The sequence below is a fragment of the Clytia hemisphaerica genome, unplaced genomic scaffold, assembly GCF_902728285.1.
Source record: "Clytia hemisphaerica strain Z4C2 unplaced genomic scaffold, Clytia hemisphaerica genome assembly, whole genome shotgun sequence".
Lineage (NCBI taxonomy): Eukaryota > Metazoa > Cnidaria > Hydrozoa > Leptothecata > Clytiidae > Clytia > Clytia hemisphaerica.
The window spans coordinates 331200-348088 of record NW_027103281.1 but is presented as its reverse complement, the minus strand read 5'-3'; the positions used below and the strand labels follow the sequence as shown (position 1 = coordinate 348088).

Here is a 16889-nt window from a genome sequence, read left to right as displayed (position 1 = left end):
TGTGGAAAACAACCTTCCGCGAACGAATAACCATCTGGAGGGTTGGCATAATCGATTCAACGCATTTCTTTCAATACATCATGCTGATATTTGGAAATTTATTCAAGCACTCAAGCAAGATTCAGCTCTTCACGACAACACACAAGCCCAAGTGTTGATTGGCACAAATCGACCAATAACCAACGCTTGGCATACAGACTTATAAATGAACGGTTACAAACTCTTGTTGAGAATTACAACAACAACGATAAGTTGAACTTTCTCCGTGGTATTGCTTATAACCTTGCTTTTTAAAGACGTGTATGTTTGTTTTATTCTTTTGTTTTTTAGTGATAACCGATAACTTTCACACAAATGTAAATCATCTTTTGTTACATATTTTACGAGAAACAAAAAGTTTGTTAATTATTCATCTGCGTATTATTAAAAAAGAAAAGGAAAAAATTAACGTAAACTAAACAAAAAAGAAACACGTAAACATGTTTTTTTTTCATTCATTTCAAATTACATACTTCCGGCTAAATTTAATCAAATAAATATTTCCCTGCCGTTTTTGAATTAAAATTCTCTTTCCAGTATATTCGTGAAGTGACGCTCGCAAGTTCGTTAAGGTGGCAATTTACACAAAAAACTAATTACATTTTGAAAAAATATGAGATTTCTCCTGTCAGTTCTTCATTAATCGGGGAATTGTCTGTTCGGGGAATCGTTCGTTCGGGGAATAGTCTGTCGGGAAATTTTCCGGTCGGGGAATTGTCCGGTCGGGGAAATGTGCGGTCGGGGAAATGTCCAGTCGGGGAATTGTCCGTTCGGGTAGTTGTCCGTTCGGGGAATTGTCCGGTCGGGGAGTTGTCTGTCGGGGAATTTTCCGGTCGGGGAATGATCCGTCGGGGAATTGTCTGGATACCCTAAAATCAGTTCATCAACCGTTCCCATTGTTGCATTGTCGGCATTGCATTCGTTGTGTGCAAACTTTCTTCATATTGATTGCAAGTATGTAATTTTTCAGGTATAACATGGTCAGATTTATTCACAGTCACTTGCCTTCGTACGATTTATGTAAATATACAAACAAAATTGAAGTTAGTTTGTTGTGAAAGTTGATAAAATGTCCTGTTTTTCCAAGACCAAGAGATTGTATCATCTCTCATTCCAGCTCATTCCAGCCAAACCAACAAAATGTAAGCGAAACATCAAATCCAGAAAGGAATATTAAGAAAAGTTCACTATGGACCATTCCTTGTGCCAATCGTACTAAAAACATGATCCAATTCAACTCATCAAAGCATATAAACCAAAGCAAAGAAAAATAGCGAAAGAGCAAAAGTTGTTTTCTATTTTCTGCAATCTTTGTTTTGACAGTTAGAAACAAAGCAGTAGGTATGGTCCGATCAACAATACGCTTCTGAAACGGCCGACGTTGCCCGATCGACAAGGAGAATAGAGCGCCGTACGGATATTTACCTCAGACGTTTCTCGAAGATATGACGTCTTCCGCCTCGAAAAAAGAACATCCTACTGTTTTTACCGCCGGAGCTTGATTTAAAAAGAGACTCATGTACAAACTCACTAAATTGACCAAAACCGAGCGTTAGACTTGGAGAAGAAGAAGGAGAAGAAGAAAAATTACCGTTTTAACAAATATTTCCTATATAGATAGGAAATATTTAGTAAACAAATGGAAAATAAAAACAAAAATAAAACATATACAGTAGTTTTATGCTATGGATTGCTTTTTTTTACCTTGAAAAATCATTAATGTTTCTATAAAGTTATTTCTCGTTTCACAAATCTGATAAGTATTAATCTAAAAGAATGCAAGGGGCACTTTTAAGCGTCAGTTATTTCTAGTAATAGATAGAGCTGAATATTATTTTTGGAATCTTTTCCGAGATATGTGAAATTGCATCAGTTTGTTATTTGAAGTAATACATTTCTTCCTTGAGTTTTTATGAGCTTTTCAAAAAAGGTCCCTAAAATGAGATAACTCCCAAAAAGGGGAATTTCACATAGTCACGTGACAACTAAGCTCATAATTTGAATTTTCTTTTTTGGAATATTTTCCTTGACATGTGAACTTGCATCCGTTTTTTATTTGAAGTCAATCCAACCCCATTTCCTGATGACTGGTAAGCTTTTGAAAAAGGTCCCTGAAATAATTTGAATCCCGAATAGGGGAATTTCCCAAAGTTACGTGACAACTAAGCTCATACTCTGATTTTTTTTTTTGGAATATTTTCCTTAACATGTGAACTTGCATCTGTTTTTTATTTGAAGTCAAGTCAACCATTTACTGACGACTGGCAAGCTTTTGAAGAAAGGTCCCTGACATGATTTGAATCCCGAATAGGGGAATTTCCCATAGTATCGTGACAACTGAGCTCATATTCTGAATTATTTTTTTTGGAATTTGTTCCTTAGCATGTGAACTTGCATCCGTTTGTTATTTGAAGTCAATCAAATTATTTTTAAGAAAGGTCCCTAAAATAATTGAACTCTTGAAAAGGGGAATTTCCCATAGTCACGTGACAACTAAGCTCATATTCTGAATGATTTTTTTGGAATATTTTCTCAGATATGTGAACTTGCATCCGTTTGTTATTTGAAGTCAATACCGTTCTTCCTTGAGTTTTTATGAGCTTTTCAAAAAAGGTCCCTGAACTGAAATAACTCCCAAAAAGGGGAATTTCCCCTAGTCACGTGACAACTAAACTCACATTCTGAATTTTCTTTTTTGGAATATTTTCCCAGATAGTGAACTTGCATCCGTTTGTTATTTGAAGTCAATACCGTTCTTCCTTGAGTTTTTACGAGCTTTTCAAAAAGGTCCCTAAACTGAAATAGCTCCCAAAAAGGGGAATTTCCCATAGTCACGTAACAACTAAGCTCATATTCTGAATTATTTTTTTTGGAATTTGTTCCTTAGCATGTGAACTTGCATCCGTTTGTTATTTGAAGTCAATTAAATCATTTTTAAGAAAGATCCCTAAAATAATTGAAATCTTGAAAAGGGGAATTTCCCATAGTCACGTGACAACTAAGCTCATATTCTGAATAATTATTTTTGGAATATTTTTCCAGATATGTGAACTTGCATCTGTTTGTTATTTGAAGTCAATCCAACCATTTCCTGATGACTGGTAAACTTTTTAAAAATGGTCTCTAAATTGAAATAACTCCCAAATAGGGGAATTTCCCATAGTCACGTAACAACTAAGCTCATATTCTGAATTTTTTATTTTTGGAATATTTTTTTTGACATGTGAACTTGCATTCGTTTTTTATTTGCAGTCAATCCAACCATTTCCTGATGACTGGTAAGCTTTTGAAAAAGGTCCCTGAAATAATTTGAATCCCGAATAGGGGAATTTCCCGTAGTCACGTGACAACTAAGCTCATATTCTGAATTTCTTTTTTGGAATATCTTACTAGTCATGTGAACTTGCATCCTTTTTTTATTTGAAGTCAATTCAACCATTTACTGACGACTGGCGAGCTTTTGAAGAAAGGTCCCTGACATGATTTGAATCCCGAATAGGGGAATTTCCCATAGTCATGTGACAACTGAGCTCATATTCTGAATTTTTTTTATTGGGATTTATTTCTTAGTATGTGTGCTTGCATCCGTATTTTATTTCAAGTTAATATCTTTTTTCGTTAAGCTTTTATTGAGCTTTTTCGAATCCCGAATGCGAATCCCGAATACCGAATACCTAACTCCAGCGAATCTACCGAATCCCCCCCCCTAAAACAAACAACTGGTTCGTTCTATTATCAAAAGAAACTTTATCTGTTGAAATTTACTCATTTATTTGAATGGCCTCGATGGGCTGTCAGATCAATTCATTTTAAAAAACTTGAAATTTATTTTAAAATGACATGCCCTCGTTTTTGAAAACAATAAATTTGAAACAAAAATAGAAAGTAAATCCATTTTGAAATTAAAATTTAGTTCAAAATTTAAATTAAAAGCTATTGCAAAAATGAATGTGAAAAGTTAAAATTATTTTGAATTTATTTTATAGAAATGTCAAAACAATTTAGGTCACAGACCGACAGGTCACAGGTAGTGGCATTGTGGAAAAAAATTCTGGAGCAGCCAAAGTCAATTTTTTTTAAATGGCGCCCCCCACTTTTCAAAAGTGGTTCCCCCCACCAGTTGTACCAGTTTCTTAACTTTTACTAATTCTATTTGCCTGGTTACTAATTAATCAAAAATTTATTATAGACGTTGGATAACCAACGAGCCATATTTTCATTGATTTCTCATGTTCTAGCCTTGTTCTCAGTAATGATATCATTGTTCACTCTCCTTCCTTCATTAAACGAATTTTTGTAACATTTTAATCATTTTTTTCATCTTAACACAGTCATTTCAATTACCAAATGAAAATTTTTCCTTAGAGAGGCGAACGCATCAAAACAATTGCTAATTACGTGTCGTTATGACATTTCAAGTTTCAAGAAAGATACGAAAACATGCTACAGTATATGGCACCCAAAACGGGGACGGCTCCCAAAACGGAGGTCGTTATTAAAATGAGAATTCTGACTTGTAAATTTATCAAAATTAAACGATTTTTATTAAACGATCAAGTTTATGCCCCTTGGTCAGGCTCGTGTATGCTTAAGTTCTCAAAGCATCCAGACATAGCTTATGCTTATTATATGCTTATGAATCATGCTAAGTTTTTAGTGAAATATCAGAAATTTTGTAAAGATTTGTTCAGATTTTGGGAGCAGTGGATGAATGTAGCTAGCCGTTGAATGTCTTTTTTTTTACTTGACCTCTACCAAATCTTTTTAAACAGATTTAAACTCGAAAAATATTTTAGGCTGACATATATGCTCATGTAATGCTTAGCAATTCTGCAAATCTGAGCCTTCATATGCTTGTAAGCATTATGCTTATAAAAAAAACATGTAGCATCTTGAAGGTCAACAAGTATTGTTGAGCCCTAGAATCATTGATAAAACCGAAAATTCTAAATATGAGAAACAGCAAAAAATCTTGCAATTCCATTCCTATCACATTGAGTTAATATTAAACATTATATGTATTTTGCTGAATCAGCAAAAACGGCAAATTCATTTTTTTGAAAGGGGCACTTGATTTTTAAACGACGGCATGTGGCACCAAAAAGATGGCTTTCAAAATCGCGCCCTTACAGTGCAGCCCCTGAGTAGTGAGAGTGTACTCTTACAGTACATTTTACCGAACGTTTCTGACCCTTACTGGGTAGTTTCATTTCATATCTTATTTTGTTGAAGTCACCCAAAAATGAGCCTGAGATGTCAAAACAAATCAAAATGGGTGCGAGTTAAAGCTGTAAAGATACATCAGATTTTTACTGTCAGACTTGCAATTCAGTAGACTCGAAACACTCCTTTACACTGTATCCAGCAAAAAAAAGACCCTTGTAGTACACTACATCAAAAATACACTCTTACAGTGCATTTCGAAGGTCTCGAAAAACCTACCTTAAGGGCGGCACATACCTTGGGTTTGACCATATGAGTGCCCTCTCCCCTAGGAGGTACTAGGGTTGCGAGCTGACAGAGGGTGCTGCCCGACTTTTGACCCTTGGACCCTTACCGTGACTGAAAAGGAGAAAAGAAAGAAAAATGTGACTAAATTTCGATTTACCCCCAAATAGTTGAAATTTTCCTATTTCCCCGACCCTTATTGGGACTAAAATTTGATTTTCTGATTATCCGACTCTTAGCAGGACTTTGGAAATCCAAAAAAGGTACTCTTAAGGGTGGCAGTACATACCGTACCCTCCATTTGCCTAAGTACGCCCCGGGCCCTCTCCCTGGAGAGTTTGTAGGATGTCTTACTCAATATGATCTTTCCAGATTTCTTTATTTTTTCATTCAGATCATGAATCAGTTAGTTTGAAATCTTCCATAGCAAATTTCTAGCAATTCTTATGTATAAAATGTAGATTGTTTCTGATATAGCCGAGGCCCCCAGTGGTTTTCGTGATGGCGTTATTGTAATTTTCAAGTTCATGATTTTTTTATCTAAGATTTTCTAAAGTGATTTCACGAGTGATAACATGATTTTGGAAATTTTTCTTGTGTGATTGCGTGATTTGAAAGGTGACTGGGGGGCCTCATGTTATACATTATCTGTTAGGCTAACTCGAAAAATCCGACGGAAAAATTTAACGAAATGTAGCGAAAAGATTAAGTCTCAAAAGCATTCAGAGAGGACCTTTTTATAAACTTCTGTTTCCTAGATATAGGCTTCCTGGAAAATTCGATCTGTTGACCAAAAGTTTCAAAAGTGATATTCCTAGAAATTTTGATCAATTTTCCGTGCTTCTTTGTGATTGATATCTGTCTTGCTTTAAAATTAACTTTATTTCAAATGCAATGTTAACTTGTTGAAAACAGTTGTCTGAAAAATTGAAAAATGGGGAAAGACAACGCCCTCGTCGTTCCTTCCTGTCCCAGGGGGAGGGGAGGGGTACTACCCTTGCCGACCGACGGGTGGGTGCCGCAAGAGTTCGAAAAATGGATCCTACGTGGGATTTGTTTTCTTGAAAAAGTGACCCTAAATGGAACTGAAATTTCAAAATTTTCCATATTTTTCCCATATCTTTTCCAAATTCTCCCAAAAAGGTACCCTTAAAGGGACTGATTTTTCTATTTTGGTGTTTTTGCGACCCTACCTGGCATTCACAGAGGTGAAAAGATTTACCCTGACCAGTGGCACATCCCCGTTCCCAAGAACCCTCCCCCGGGCTTCTCTTCGTTCGTACGAACCCCGTGAAATTCTTGAAATAAGGACCACTATTTAGAATTTGCTGCATTTTATTTTGATGACAAATTATAGGTTATCATTGGTAAAAATTTAAGGTTAATTCCCCTCCACCTTTAGGCCAAAAGATTTTCAAAAAAGGCTCTTATAAATAGCTAACAAGAGCCGCAAAATATGCGGTTAAAAAATTCCTCCATAACATCTATATAATATACATACCGACAGTGTCAATAAAAAAAATGTAAAAATTAGACTTTTTGCAAAGAGACCTAAATTAAAACCATTAGTGGCTTTTCATCATGTTAAAGCACTAGAGCTATATGTGCAAAAGTCAAACTTCAAACCCACTGGGTTGGGTAAAATGGTATTGTTTTTTTCAGTGGGGTCATGAAAATCTTTATATTACTTTGTTATACGCCTAGAGTGAGAGAAAGTATCCTACTTTTCACTAGGATGAGCATTATTTTCACTGGAGCTTTTTTAAGCGATTTTTTCACTGGGGTGACCAGTGGGTCACAGAGAAGAGACGGTGGTGCGTACTCTCTTTTTTTATAAGCATACAGGGAAATTAGATTAAAAATTACCTAGAACAATTTTGTTAAATTTTTCCACATTTTTCTCATAATTTTTGCTTTCTTCAGTTCTTGGACCAGGGTTAAGTTAAGATATAACCTGACAATAGAAGGGTGTAATTAACTTTGAGGAAAATGAGGTTTGGGTCACCTGAATTTAACACCGCATACGGATATGGAAGAAAAATACCATTTTTCGCAAGGTGGATGAAACGTAGGGGTATCTGAAAAAAGGTTATCTCGTACGACTTTGGAATTGCAAAGAAAAGAAGCGCAAAAAGGGCTACAAATCTAATTGGTTTCAATAGTTTAGTAAAAGCATTATTTGACAGTTCAGAACCAATTTTAAGAGATTTAGAAATGCCTTTCACATTTCTCTGAGCGGTAAAAGCAAAACTTCCTATACACACGCGATATACCTCAATAGATATCATATTTGCAGCAATTAATGCTGCTTTGGTAAATGCTATGATTATTGTATTATTACACAAAAATGTAAATGTATGAAAGATTTAACTTGCTTTTAACTTTCTGTTTCAAAACACACAGACAACAGATTACACTTTGCGCAAGGATATTTAATTTTAAGGGTTAACGCAATCAGTTTCAATTTGTATAAACACTAAACACTTCATGCAAGATAAAGCACGGATTACACTTCAAAGATATAGCAATAGCAATCACTTTTCAATTTGTATAAACACGGATTACACTTCGTGCAAGATATAGAGACACGGATTACACTTCGTGCACTTAGTTTTGCGGATATTTAATCCGCAGTCCTGCTTTTAAACAGGACAGACCTCGACCGCGCACTGGAAAAAGAGGAGGAGAGAGCGTATCGTTTTAAGAAAAATTTCCCTTGAGCAGGAATTTTTCAAAAAGACTTCAAAGTCCCGCAATGACTAAAAATATTTCGCTCCCCTATCTATAAACAAGGATTGCAAAACATTTTCGGAAAATATATATAAGTGAAGCACTACAACTGGATCGTGCACTTTAATTCTTTGGCTGTTTGCTGCATATTTTTATTGACCTTTTTTAAGACATTGAAAGTCACAACAATTACGATAACGAGTATATTTATTTTAGTTAAACTAATCAAATTTATCGTCAAACTAAAATGAAATTCACCGTAGAAAATAAACACGTAGGGTACTATGATAAATGAAAACTACGAAAAACAAATGTACTAAATATCTGAAAGGATTTTGAAAAGAAAAAAATTTAGGATTTTATTTTTATCAAGGAAAACAAAAAGAATTAGAAGACTCAGAAGAAAAACAAAAAGAAGAGATAAACAAACAAGCAAATAATAGTGTGGGATCTGAGAGGGGCTCAAGCTTTATGATTTAGCAATATGGTTAAAGGAAAAACTCTCCGGCTTGAATATTGAGCCCTCCTTAGATCCGCAACTTAAAAAAATTGTAAACAGATTAATTTAATCCAAATGTTTGGAACTGCAACAAAATTCACATTTGTCCAATGTCTTGAGAAACAAAGTTGTTGTTGAAAGGATTGTCATAAAATATTAGGCCAAGAGGCCGTCGTTATCATAAAAACACATAACAAAATTAGGCATTCAAGGGGCATTGGGTTAGAAGAAGCTAAGACAAAAATAGATATTTTAATTGCATAAACGATCCTTCTGATACTCGTAAAACTGACCAAAGCTGAATGCCTAAACTTGTTAGGTATTTTAACTTCAGGATATATAAATGAAAAACAATGTAAATAACCATCAAATAATGATCAAAGTCAATTACTGCATAATGGAATATAAAATAAGATTCCTTTACTGCAGGGCTTCAAGAAGTGTGAGCTTCTAAATTTTAAATCTTCGAAAAAAAATAGCCAGTAATGTTTTGAATAAACCTCGTCATCGAAGAAACTTATTATCTTCTCACACTTTTTGAAAAAGTACTAGTAGTCAGTCTACTTATTGTCAATATATATAATACTAAATAGGTGAATAATTAAAAAAAGTCATTGACAGGATTTCTAAAATTTTAAAAACCAAAATTGCCAGCAACTTTTTCGTTTACAAAATAACGTAAATGTCATAAATTTTATATGATATATAATAATGTATCTCGTTTTATAATATTACCGTGTTATAATATTTGTCTCATTATAATAAACAATTCTTAAAAACAACTCTTTTTAATTCATATGTTCAACCATGTACAGAAAGTTTCAATAAATTATGCAATAAAGTAAGGTCAAGGAGGGGTTTCACTTTTAGAGGAAATGCAAAATCTAACCAATTTTCTTGGCAGCATTCGACAAATATTTGCGGACGAATTTGTTGAATTTGGATGCACTGCCGGGGATGGAGAACAGGGCTTTTTTGTTCAAGGAGAAAAATGGTTAATATTTCGGAAACGGCACCAAATTGTCAAAGCTTCCGAAAATTCTGAGGAAAGTTTTGGCTTTCATTTTGACAGCGTGATAAAAATCAGCGGAATAATTGAAGAAATGTAAACCCAACTTTTCGAAGTAGCTAGTGGGTCTTCATTTAGAAAATTAAGCCAGGGCAAATGCTTTCATAACAAAACTTCTAATTTTTATTTCAAGCGATGAGATCAAAGAAAAGATCTTAATGCACTGGTCAACAGTGGCTAAAACTTCCCTAGCATTCTAATGTATAGAAGATGATTTGTATTTCAACTGGGAGAAATAATCTACATTGTTTTTGAAGCGTAGATTCATTCAGATTATCACAGTTGAGGTAAGTAGTTGTTTACGTCAATCATGGCAAGAGCATCTTCAGTCAACATACAATCAACCAAATCGTCAAAATCAGGAGAAGGACATGGTGGATCCATACTTGTCAGCGAAACATTTGGGATTTCAGATAATGCACAAGTTGATGGTGAGATTGAACAGTTGTTAATGTACTTTGTACGTTTACTGGTGATGTTGTCTTCCATGGAACATTGAATTGAAGGCCTTGTCCTCTTCTGTCGTCGAGATTTGATCAGACATGATGATCTGTAGGTAGGAGCATCAATATCTTCAACTGATCCAACGCTATCTAAGCTTGGTGTTGGACTGGCTGGTGAAGATTCAACTCCACAGAAAGTGTTATTGATGCATGGTGAAGAATTAAATGTTTTAGTGTTGGATGGAGCTAAGATGTCAGGAATGAAGCTGTAGTTTTGTGTTTTGAGTTGTGACAGTTGGAATAAGAGTTGTTGGTGTCGTCGCTTATTCTGAAAAAGAATTGACAATAATTAGTTCAACATTATATGTACAATGAAAGTTTTTCTTTGACAGTGTATTTTACAGTTCACTTTTTTTTTTAATAAGAGTGATATCGTTTGCTTACTCGTCAATTTCAATTTACACGTATTTTCACATTGAATTAACACGGATGAGGAGCAAAATCGGTCATAAAGAGGAAAAGAAAAACAGTTTTTTGTTCATTCAGCACAATATAACAATAAAGGGACACCGTCCTGGTATGAAACATGTGTCTGATATGAAACAGAAACACTTATGTAATAATAAAACTCTAAGATTTAACATCCTCCCTTTATAGGAGAAAATCTTCCTGAAATTCGTTAAGGATAGATTTTCGCCGAGTCACTCGTGTTTGGATGTTTTAAAAAAGAGGAGGTTTTGCACACTGCGGAAAAAAATAGTCTGAGAGTCTAACATGACATTGACATTGATGAGTCCTTTTTTTAAGTTCAAAATAGTACTGGCAAATTCTATTTGTTTTTCATTAAACTAAATTTGATCCGATCAAGAGATGAACTGTTCTATATCTAGTCACTATTTAACATGTATAAAACGTATTGAAGACAAATTATATTGAAAACAAATTGAGACCACCTATAGGCTTATCGCATAGTAAATCAAAACAAACTCAATTAAAAATTGACAAAATAGAGGGCTAAAGTAAGAATACCGCCGGAAGATAAATCTCTTCTCGATCCTAATTGACTCATTACGATGCAATTCTAATTATCTCATGTCTTTTTGACTGCAAATTTTAATTGCTTATTGACGTCATGATAATATTTTACAGTTTTTCGTTAAGCAGTTATCAAATAGAAAATCCATGTTAAAGCAATAAAGATTTCTATAATGTGTAGAAATAGGTCCCCGCCCTTGACGTGGTTGAACAAAAAGTTGTTTATATATTTCAAGCTTACTTATTTTCAAGGCTTTTCGGTGAACAACAATATGAGTAATGTTGCAGTAAAATAAATATGAAAATTGAATTTAAAAAATCCTCAAAACATCTATTCTACAAAGAACTTATTTGACCCTTGATTCCAATAAAACTGCTAATTTTCATGAAAGTAAATATACAGCTAGACAGCCCTGTCTCAATATCGTCTTTGATTCTGAATCAAAGACAATATTTTCTTTATCCTACCAATGAGGATGATAACGTTCTCGGCATGATCTAACTATTCAACTGTGATGGCACCTTTAATAGTGAGTTTATTTATATGTGTTTTCCTGCGAAGGAGACGGTAAGCTTCTTGATTTGTCTAGACCCTGATCAACTGAGAGCATTAAGTGGGTCAAAACTACGGGTTATCCTCCGCCGTCCTCAAAAGTGCAAATACATAAACTCGCTAATGACAAACGATTGCAAAAAAGTGCAACATTGTTAGATTTTCTTTTTCAGACATGCACACGTCGCATCATCGCCACTTTTTAATAAACCGATGTAAACAGGAAAAGGATAATTACAAGGTCTCAAAAGAAGGTTGTCTACTGCTCATTCCGACATTTTAAATTTTCCGGGGGTTTTGTTGTTTGGAATTGATTAACTAACAGTTAGGTAGGGTCAGGGTTGCTAGTAACGGCTTGTCACTGTGCCGGGTGCATACTCGGCGCCTTGGGCCCCGCAGGGTTGCTAGTAACGGCTCGAATTTCAGTCAGGTTTAAAGTCGATGTCGGAATGAGCAATAGACAACCTTCTTTTGAGACCTTGTAATTATCGTCTCCCATGTAAACAGGTGTGGTCTCCTATCAACAAACGACATCCTCACTCTTTCAAATAAATTATGGATTCCATCAAAATGGCGGCATCTAATTTTCAATATTCTTAATAAAGGACGGATGCGCAAAAGGAAGAATACAAAAAGAAAAATAGAGATTAGTGCATACACATTATAAAAACACACAATATTCTTCTGTCTTTTGCTCATACTTGTTTTTTATAAGAATAAAATATATATGAACACAAGGATTCAATGACCAAAATACTTAAGATAAGAGCATTCCCAAGGCTTTTCAGAAAACACCCAAGTACTTAACATATCGAACAGAAATGATCTCACAAATTTAAGAATGTTTTTAGAACATTTTTAGGCTTAGAACTCAAAAAGTTAAGAACATGGAAAAACTTTTCAGATGTTGTTATAAAAAAACATGTAGCATTTTCTGGTCTAAGCTAAAAGTATTTGTTTTTACAATATAATACATCCTGTAACAGGTATTCCCTCACGCGGCACATTAAATGGAGATTATAGCTTGCCTGCTTACTATTTTTGTAAAACATTCCTGTTATATACACAATTTTTTATAAGAACAATATATATAAGAACATAAGGCTTCGATGGCCCAAATATTAAGAACAAGTTATGAAGATTTTGAGGCTTTGTGGGCAATAAAACCAAATTTCTTAGGAAAAAGACAAAAATACTCATAAATGGTGCAAAATTTTTTTCGGCTCAAAACTCAAAAAGTTAAGAACATGCAAAGGCTTAAAAAACGGATGTTCTTATTAAAAAACGTGTTTCTTTCATAATCGCTTTGTGTCTGACACTGTCTAGCGTGTATTTGTCATCATTTTTCGTGAAGATTCGGAAAGGAAATTCTTAAAGATCACACTGATTAACTTTTAATTTGTTGTAAAAAATTTAGAAACGATAAAATTAGCAGAAGTTCTGGTTTTTTTCTGTGTTTTCTAATAGAGCCATTTAAATTTTGGTTTAAGCCTTAAATTGTTCTTATGTTATTCTTTTGTCTTAGGGCAATATACAAAATGTTATACTATTTTGAGCCTTAAAATGCTTGAATTCAACAATGCAACCCTCAGTATTATGTCCTAAATTGTTCCTATTTTTTAGCACTTCTAAGCCAAATTGCTCATAAATAGTTATTCGTATAAAAGAAGTTGTAGATGTTTAAAACTTGATGGGTGGTAGAAAATAAGTTAACTGAAACACTTACCTGATTTGATTTTTGTTGCTGTTCAGGTCCAAGATAAGTTTTGATTTGCCGGCTAGCACTTGCCATGAAGCCAAGTAAGCCTTGAGTTGAATCCATGGAAGAGTCCAAAACAGAGTTGTCCATAATACGGAAAGGATTAACAGTAGCAGTTGCAGCCATATTTATTAAATTTGAGTATGATGTATAACCGGTATCAAACAGGTTTTCGTCTTTAAAAATTCTTGAAACTTTGAATCAGTGTACGATCAACGTACACACGGTCAATTCAAATCAAAGCTTCAATCGTTTTGCTTTCTTTAGTTAATGTGATTTTGAACTAGCTGTCGATTTTCTTTATAAGTAAATGTACAGCTATTTCAAATGCTTTTTATTGTCCTTTTTTAATTGGTTGAAAGCGCTGAAAAATATAAGAATAGAAAAGATAATATCATCAATAGCTATTAATTCATCACAGAAGTGACAGACTAGTGTTCAAACCTAATAATAAAGATCCTATGCAAAACATTCAAAAACTGGGAACTAGATTGCCATTATCATTAATTATGTCGACGACTATCTTAATATCATTTGCCAATGCATGAATTGTCAATTAAAATGATTTGTTATCTAATATTTCTTTTTTGAATGAGGAATTATTTTTTGAAAGCCAATATGATTATCTGATCTTTGATAGTCCTCAAGCATTCACCAATTAAATATGTCTGAATCTAATATGAAAATATCAGTCAAAGCATTCTGTGCATTTTGTAGCCTAGCTAGAGGCTACCTAAACCAGATGTTGAAGTGCAGTCTACACCCCTGCCTCAGTACCCAAGCGGTACTTGTAATATAAATTTTCAAAGGGTGTGATTTAGATTTAGATGGTCAAAAATGTAAACTAAATATGGCCAGATTGTGATGATTTCTTCCCAATTGGGTATGATATTGGGATCCTACCAGATCTGTGACACGATGAGCTGTTAAAATCAATGTATGCATTGCTTCTTTAAATAATCAAAACAGGCTACCAATATAAGTCGATCTTTACATTAAAAAATTGTTGCTTCCAAGTACTTTATGTGGGATTTTAACAAGAATTATTTCAGTGGAACAGTTACATCAATCAGGGCATTAAAGCTATCGAATTCAATGATTGATAGACTATGATTTGGTATTATTTTCATTCAGGTTTGATTCCCATTTATGGTAATATCAGCCTATTAAAAAGCATGGGAAACGTTCTATTTTTAGATAGATAAAAATATCGTGACCCTTTTTCACTGTCCCCACTGCCACTGTCTACGAACTCAAGCTGATAAACAACATACAAAAATAGATTTAATCCTCATCATTGAGGTAAATTGTCTGACTACTATAAACAAGCGACATAAGTGTATTCTAAGACAGCTTAGTGGTATGAATAAGATTGTTGAACTTGCCCTCCCCCCAGGTGGAGCGACATGGATTATGGTGCGTGTTGATTTTTTGAGGAGCCATAAGCCCTATCTTTGAGCCACTTCTCAATAACTTTGAAAAAATCTCAACTTTATTTTAGGCATTAAAAATATCTTCGAAAAAAACTTGTGATCGCGTAAAAGCATATAAACTTTTGCATGTTGACTGACAGCGATAACAAATATTCTAAGACAGCTTAGCGGTATGAATAAGATTGTGGAACTTGCCCTCTTCTCAGGTAGAGTGGGTTCCATATTCAATTAAAAAGAACCCTTTCCCCAGATTCGAAAATATAATTTTTCATTTCATGGAGGATAGCTGACGAGGCTATTTCTGTTTACCAAAAGGACCAAAAAATATGTTCGACCTAAGGAGATATCGAGGTTTGAGTTATCGAGACTCACTGTATTCAGATATTTTTCTTTCGCGGGGTATTCAAAAACATTTAAGATATTGCTATAGAGCCTTTGGACTTAGAGCCAAAGTTTCGCATTCACGTTGAAAATATTTTATATATTGGAAAATGTTATCCATAATATAAGAAATGAAGTAATTGCTTGACTAAATGTTCCCAGCTGGCACACAACGTTGTTTTAACGTTTATCTAACGTTATATGGGCGTTGTGAACGTTAGACAAACGTTGAAACAACGTTGTCTGCCAGCTGGGTTTGCTAAAGTCAAATAAATGAGCTGGCCCACGCTTTTTGGTCAAAAAGACTTTTACATTATTTGCATCGTCACGTCGAGAATCAAAATTTTCATACTGGCATTAACCAGAAGAAAACGAAAGCGATATAAAATGCATTGTTGTTTAAATATCCCAGAACCACTATTTACCTGTTCAAAAACATATGTATTTATAGGAAAAAAACGATTTTAGAGCAGAATCTGACTAAAATAATTTTGTCGACACTCGAACAGAAAATTTGGCAAAAATCCTTAAATTAGATGTTTAAAAAGTTTTTAAATATTGGCCACAAATATTACAAAGAAATAGTACCATAACATTGCAATAAAGAACCATCTTTACGTGTTCGTTTAGTAATGCACCCAATAAAGGGATTTATATCATCAGTGTATACCAAATTGTAATCAATAGTCTAACCCACGCTTATAAGTAGTTCAAAAAGCTTATCTGATATATGCAGCGTAATCAACAACTATACAATCTTTTTTATCGGGACCACGATGAAAAATTGTAAAGGGATTAATAAAAAAAGGCGAAAAAGCTTTATGAATTTCTCTTGGCAATGGGTAAAAGACTTTCCCTGTACAGAAAATGGATGAGAGGTTTTGATAATCCTTAAATAAACAACTCGCTCGCGTGCCAGTACCTAATAACTTCCTCTCTGATTACCGACGTATTAGTAAAAAATGTCTGCAAAAATGCGTTTTTCCAACCACGCGCCCTTTTTGAGAATGTGTTTTATTTAAACAGAGCCACCAATTTAAAACTACCTGCGCACTAGATTCTTCCGCTAAAACTTTCATCATTATCATCCTTCGATCTAGGCTCGAAGGAACCGAGCTCGGAAAATACTAAAACTACAGATAAACTCCAACGGCCTAGTTTCCTTCAATATCCCTATTTAATAACGCATCATTCTTTCTGCAGAGAGTTTGACTTTGATCCTAGCTAGCGATTTTATTCTTCCAAGTATACACTCTTTTTTTATTAAAACCAGTAAATTTTTGATGAGGCTCGGTTCTTATTTATAGGGTAAATTAAAGTGTTTTAGGATTTATACCCAATCTTTACTACTTTGACCTTTAAATTGCTTGAAAATGAGTAATTCCAGGCTGAGCATTGTTCTTAAAGCGTTTTTGATTTTTGGCGATTTTGAGCTTCGTTACGTTGTTCTAATTAGATTGTTCTTATTAAAGAAAAAGAGCGTAGCTTTCTGAATGATGT

The 16889-nt window shown here is 34.2% G+C and overlaps 1 protein-coding gene across 1 annotated transcript; it reads right to left on the bottom strand.

Moving 5' to 3' along the window:
* Positions 1–8409: 8409 nt before the first annotated feature.
* Positions 8410–13849, bottom strand: LOC136802837 (uncharacterized). The gene is made up of 2 exons (XM_067059600.1): positions 13543–13849; positions 8410–10556 (listed from the first exon to the last, which is right to left on the bottom strand). The coding sequence occupies exons 1-2, from the start codon at positions 13699–13701 to the stop codon at positions 10062–10064; spliced, it is 654 nt and encodes a 217-aa protein (XP_066915701.1). The 5' UTR covers positions 13702–13849; the 3' UTR covers positions 8410–10061.
* Between the last annotated feature and the right edge of the window lie 3040 nt (positions 13850–16889).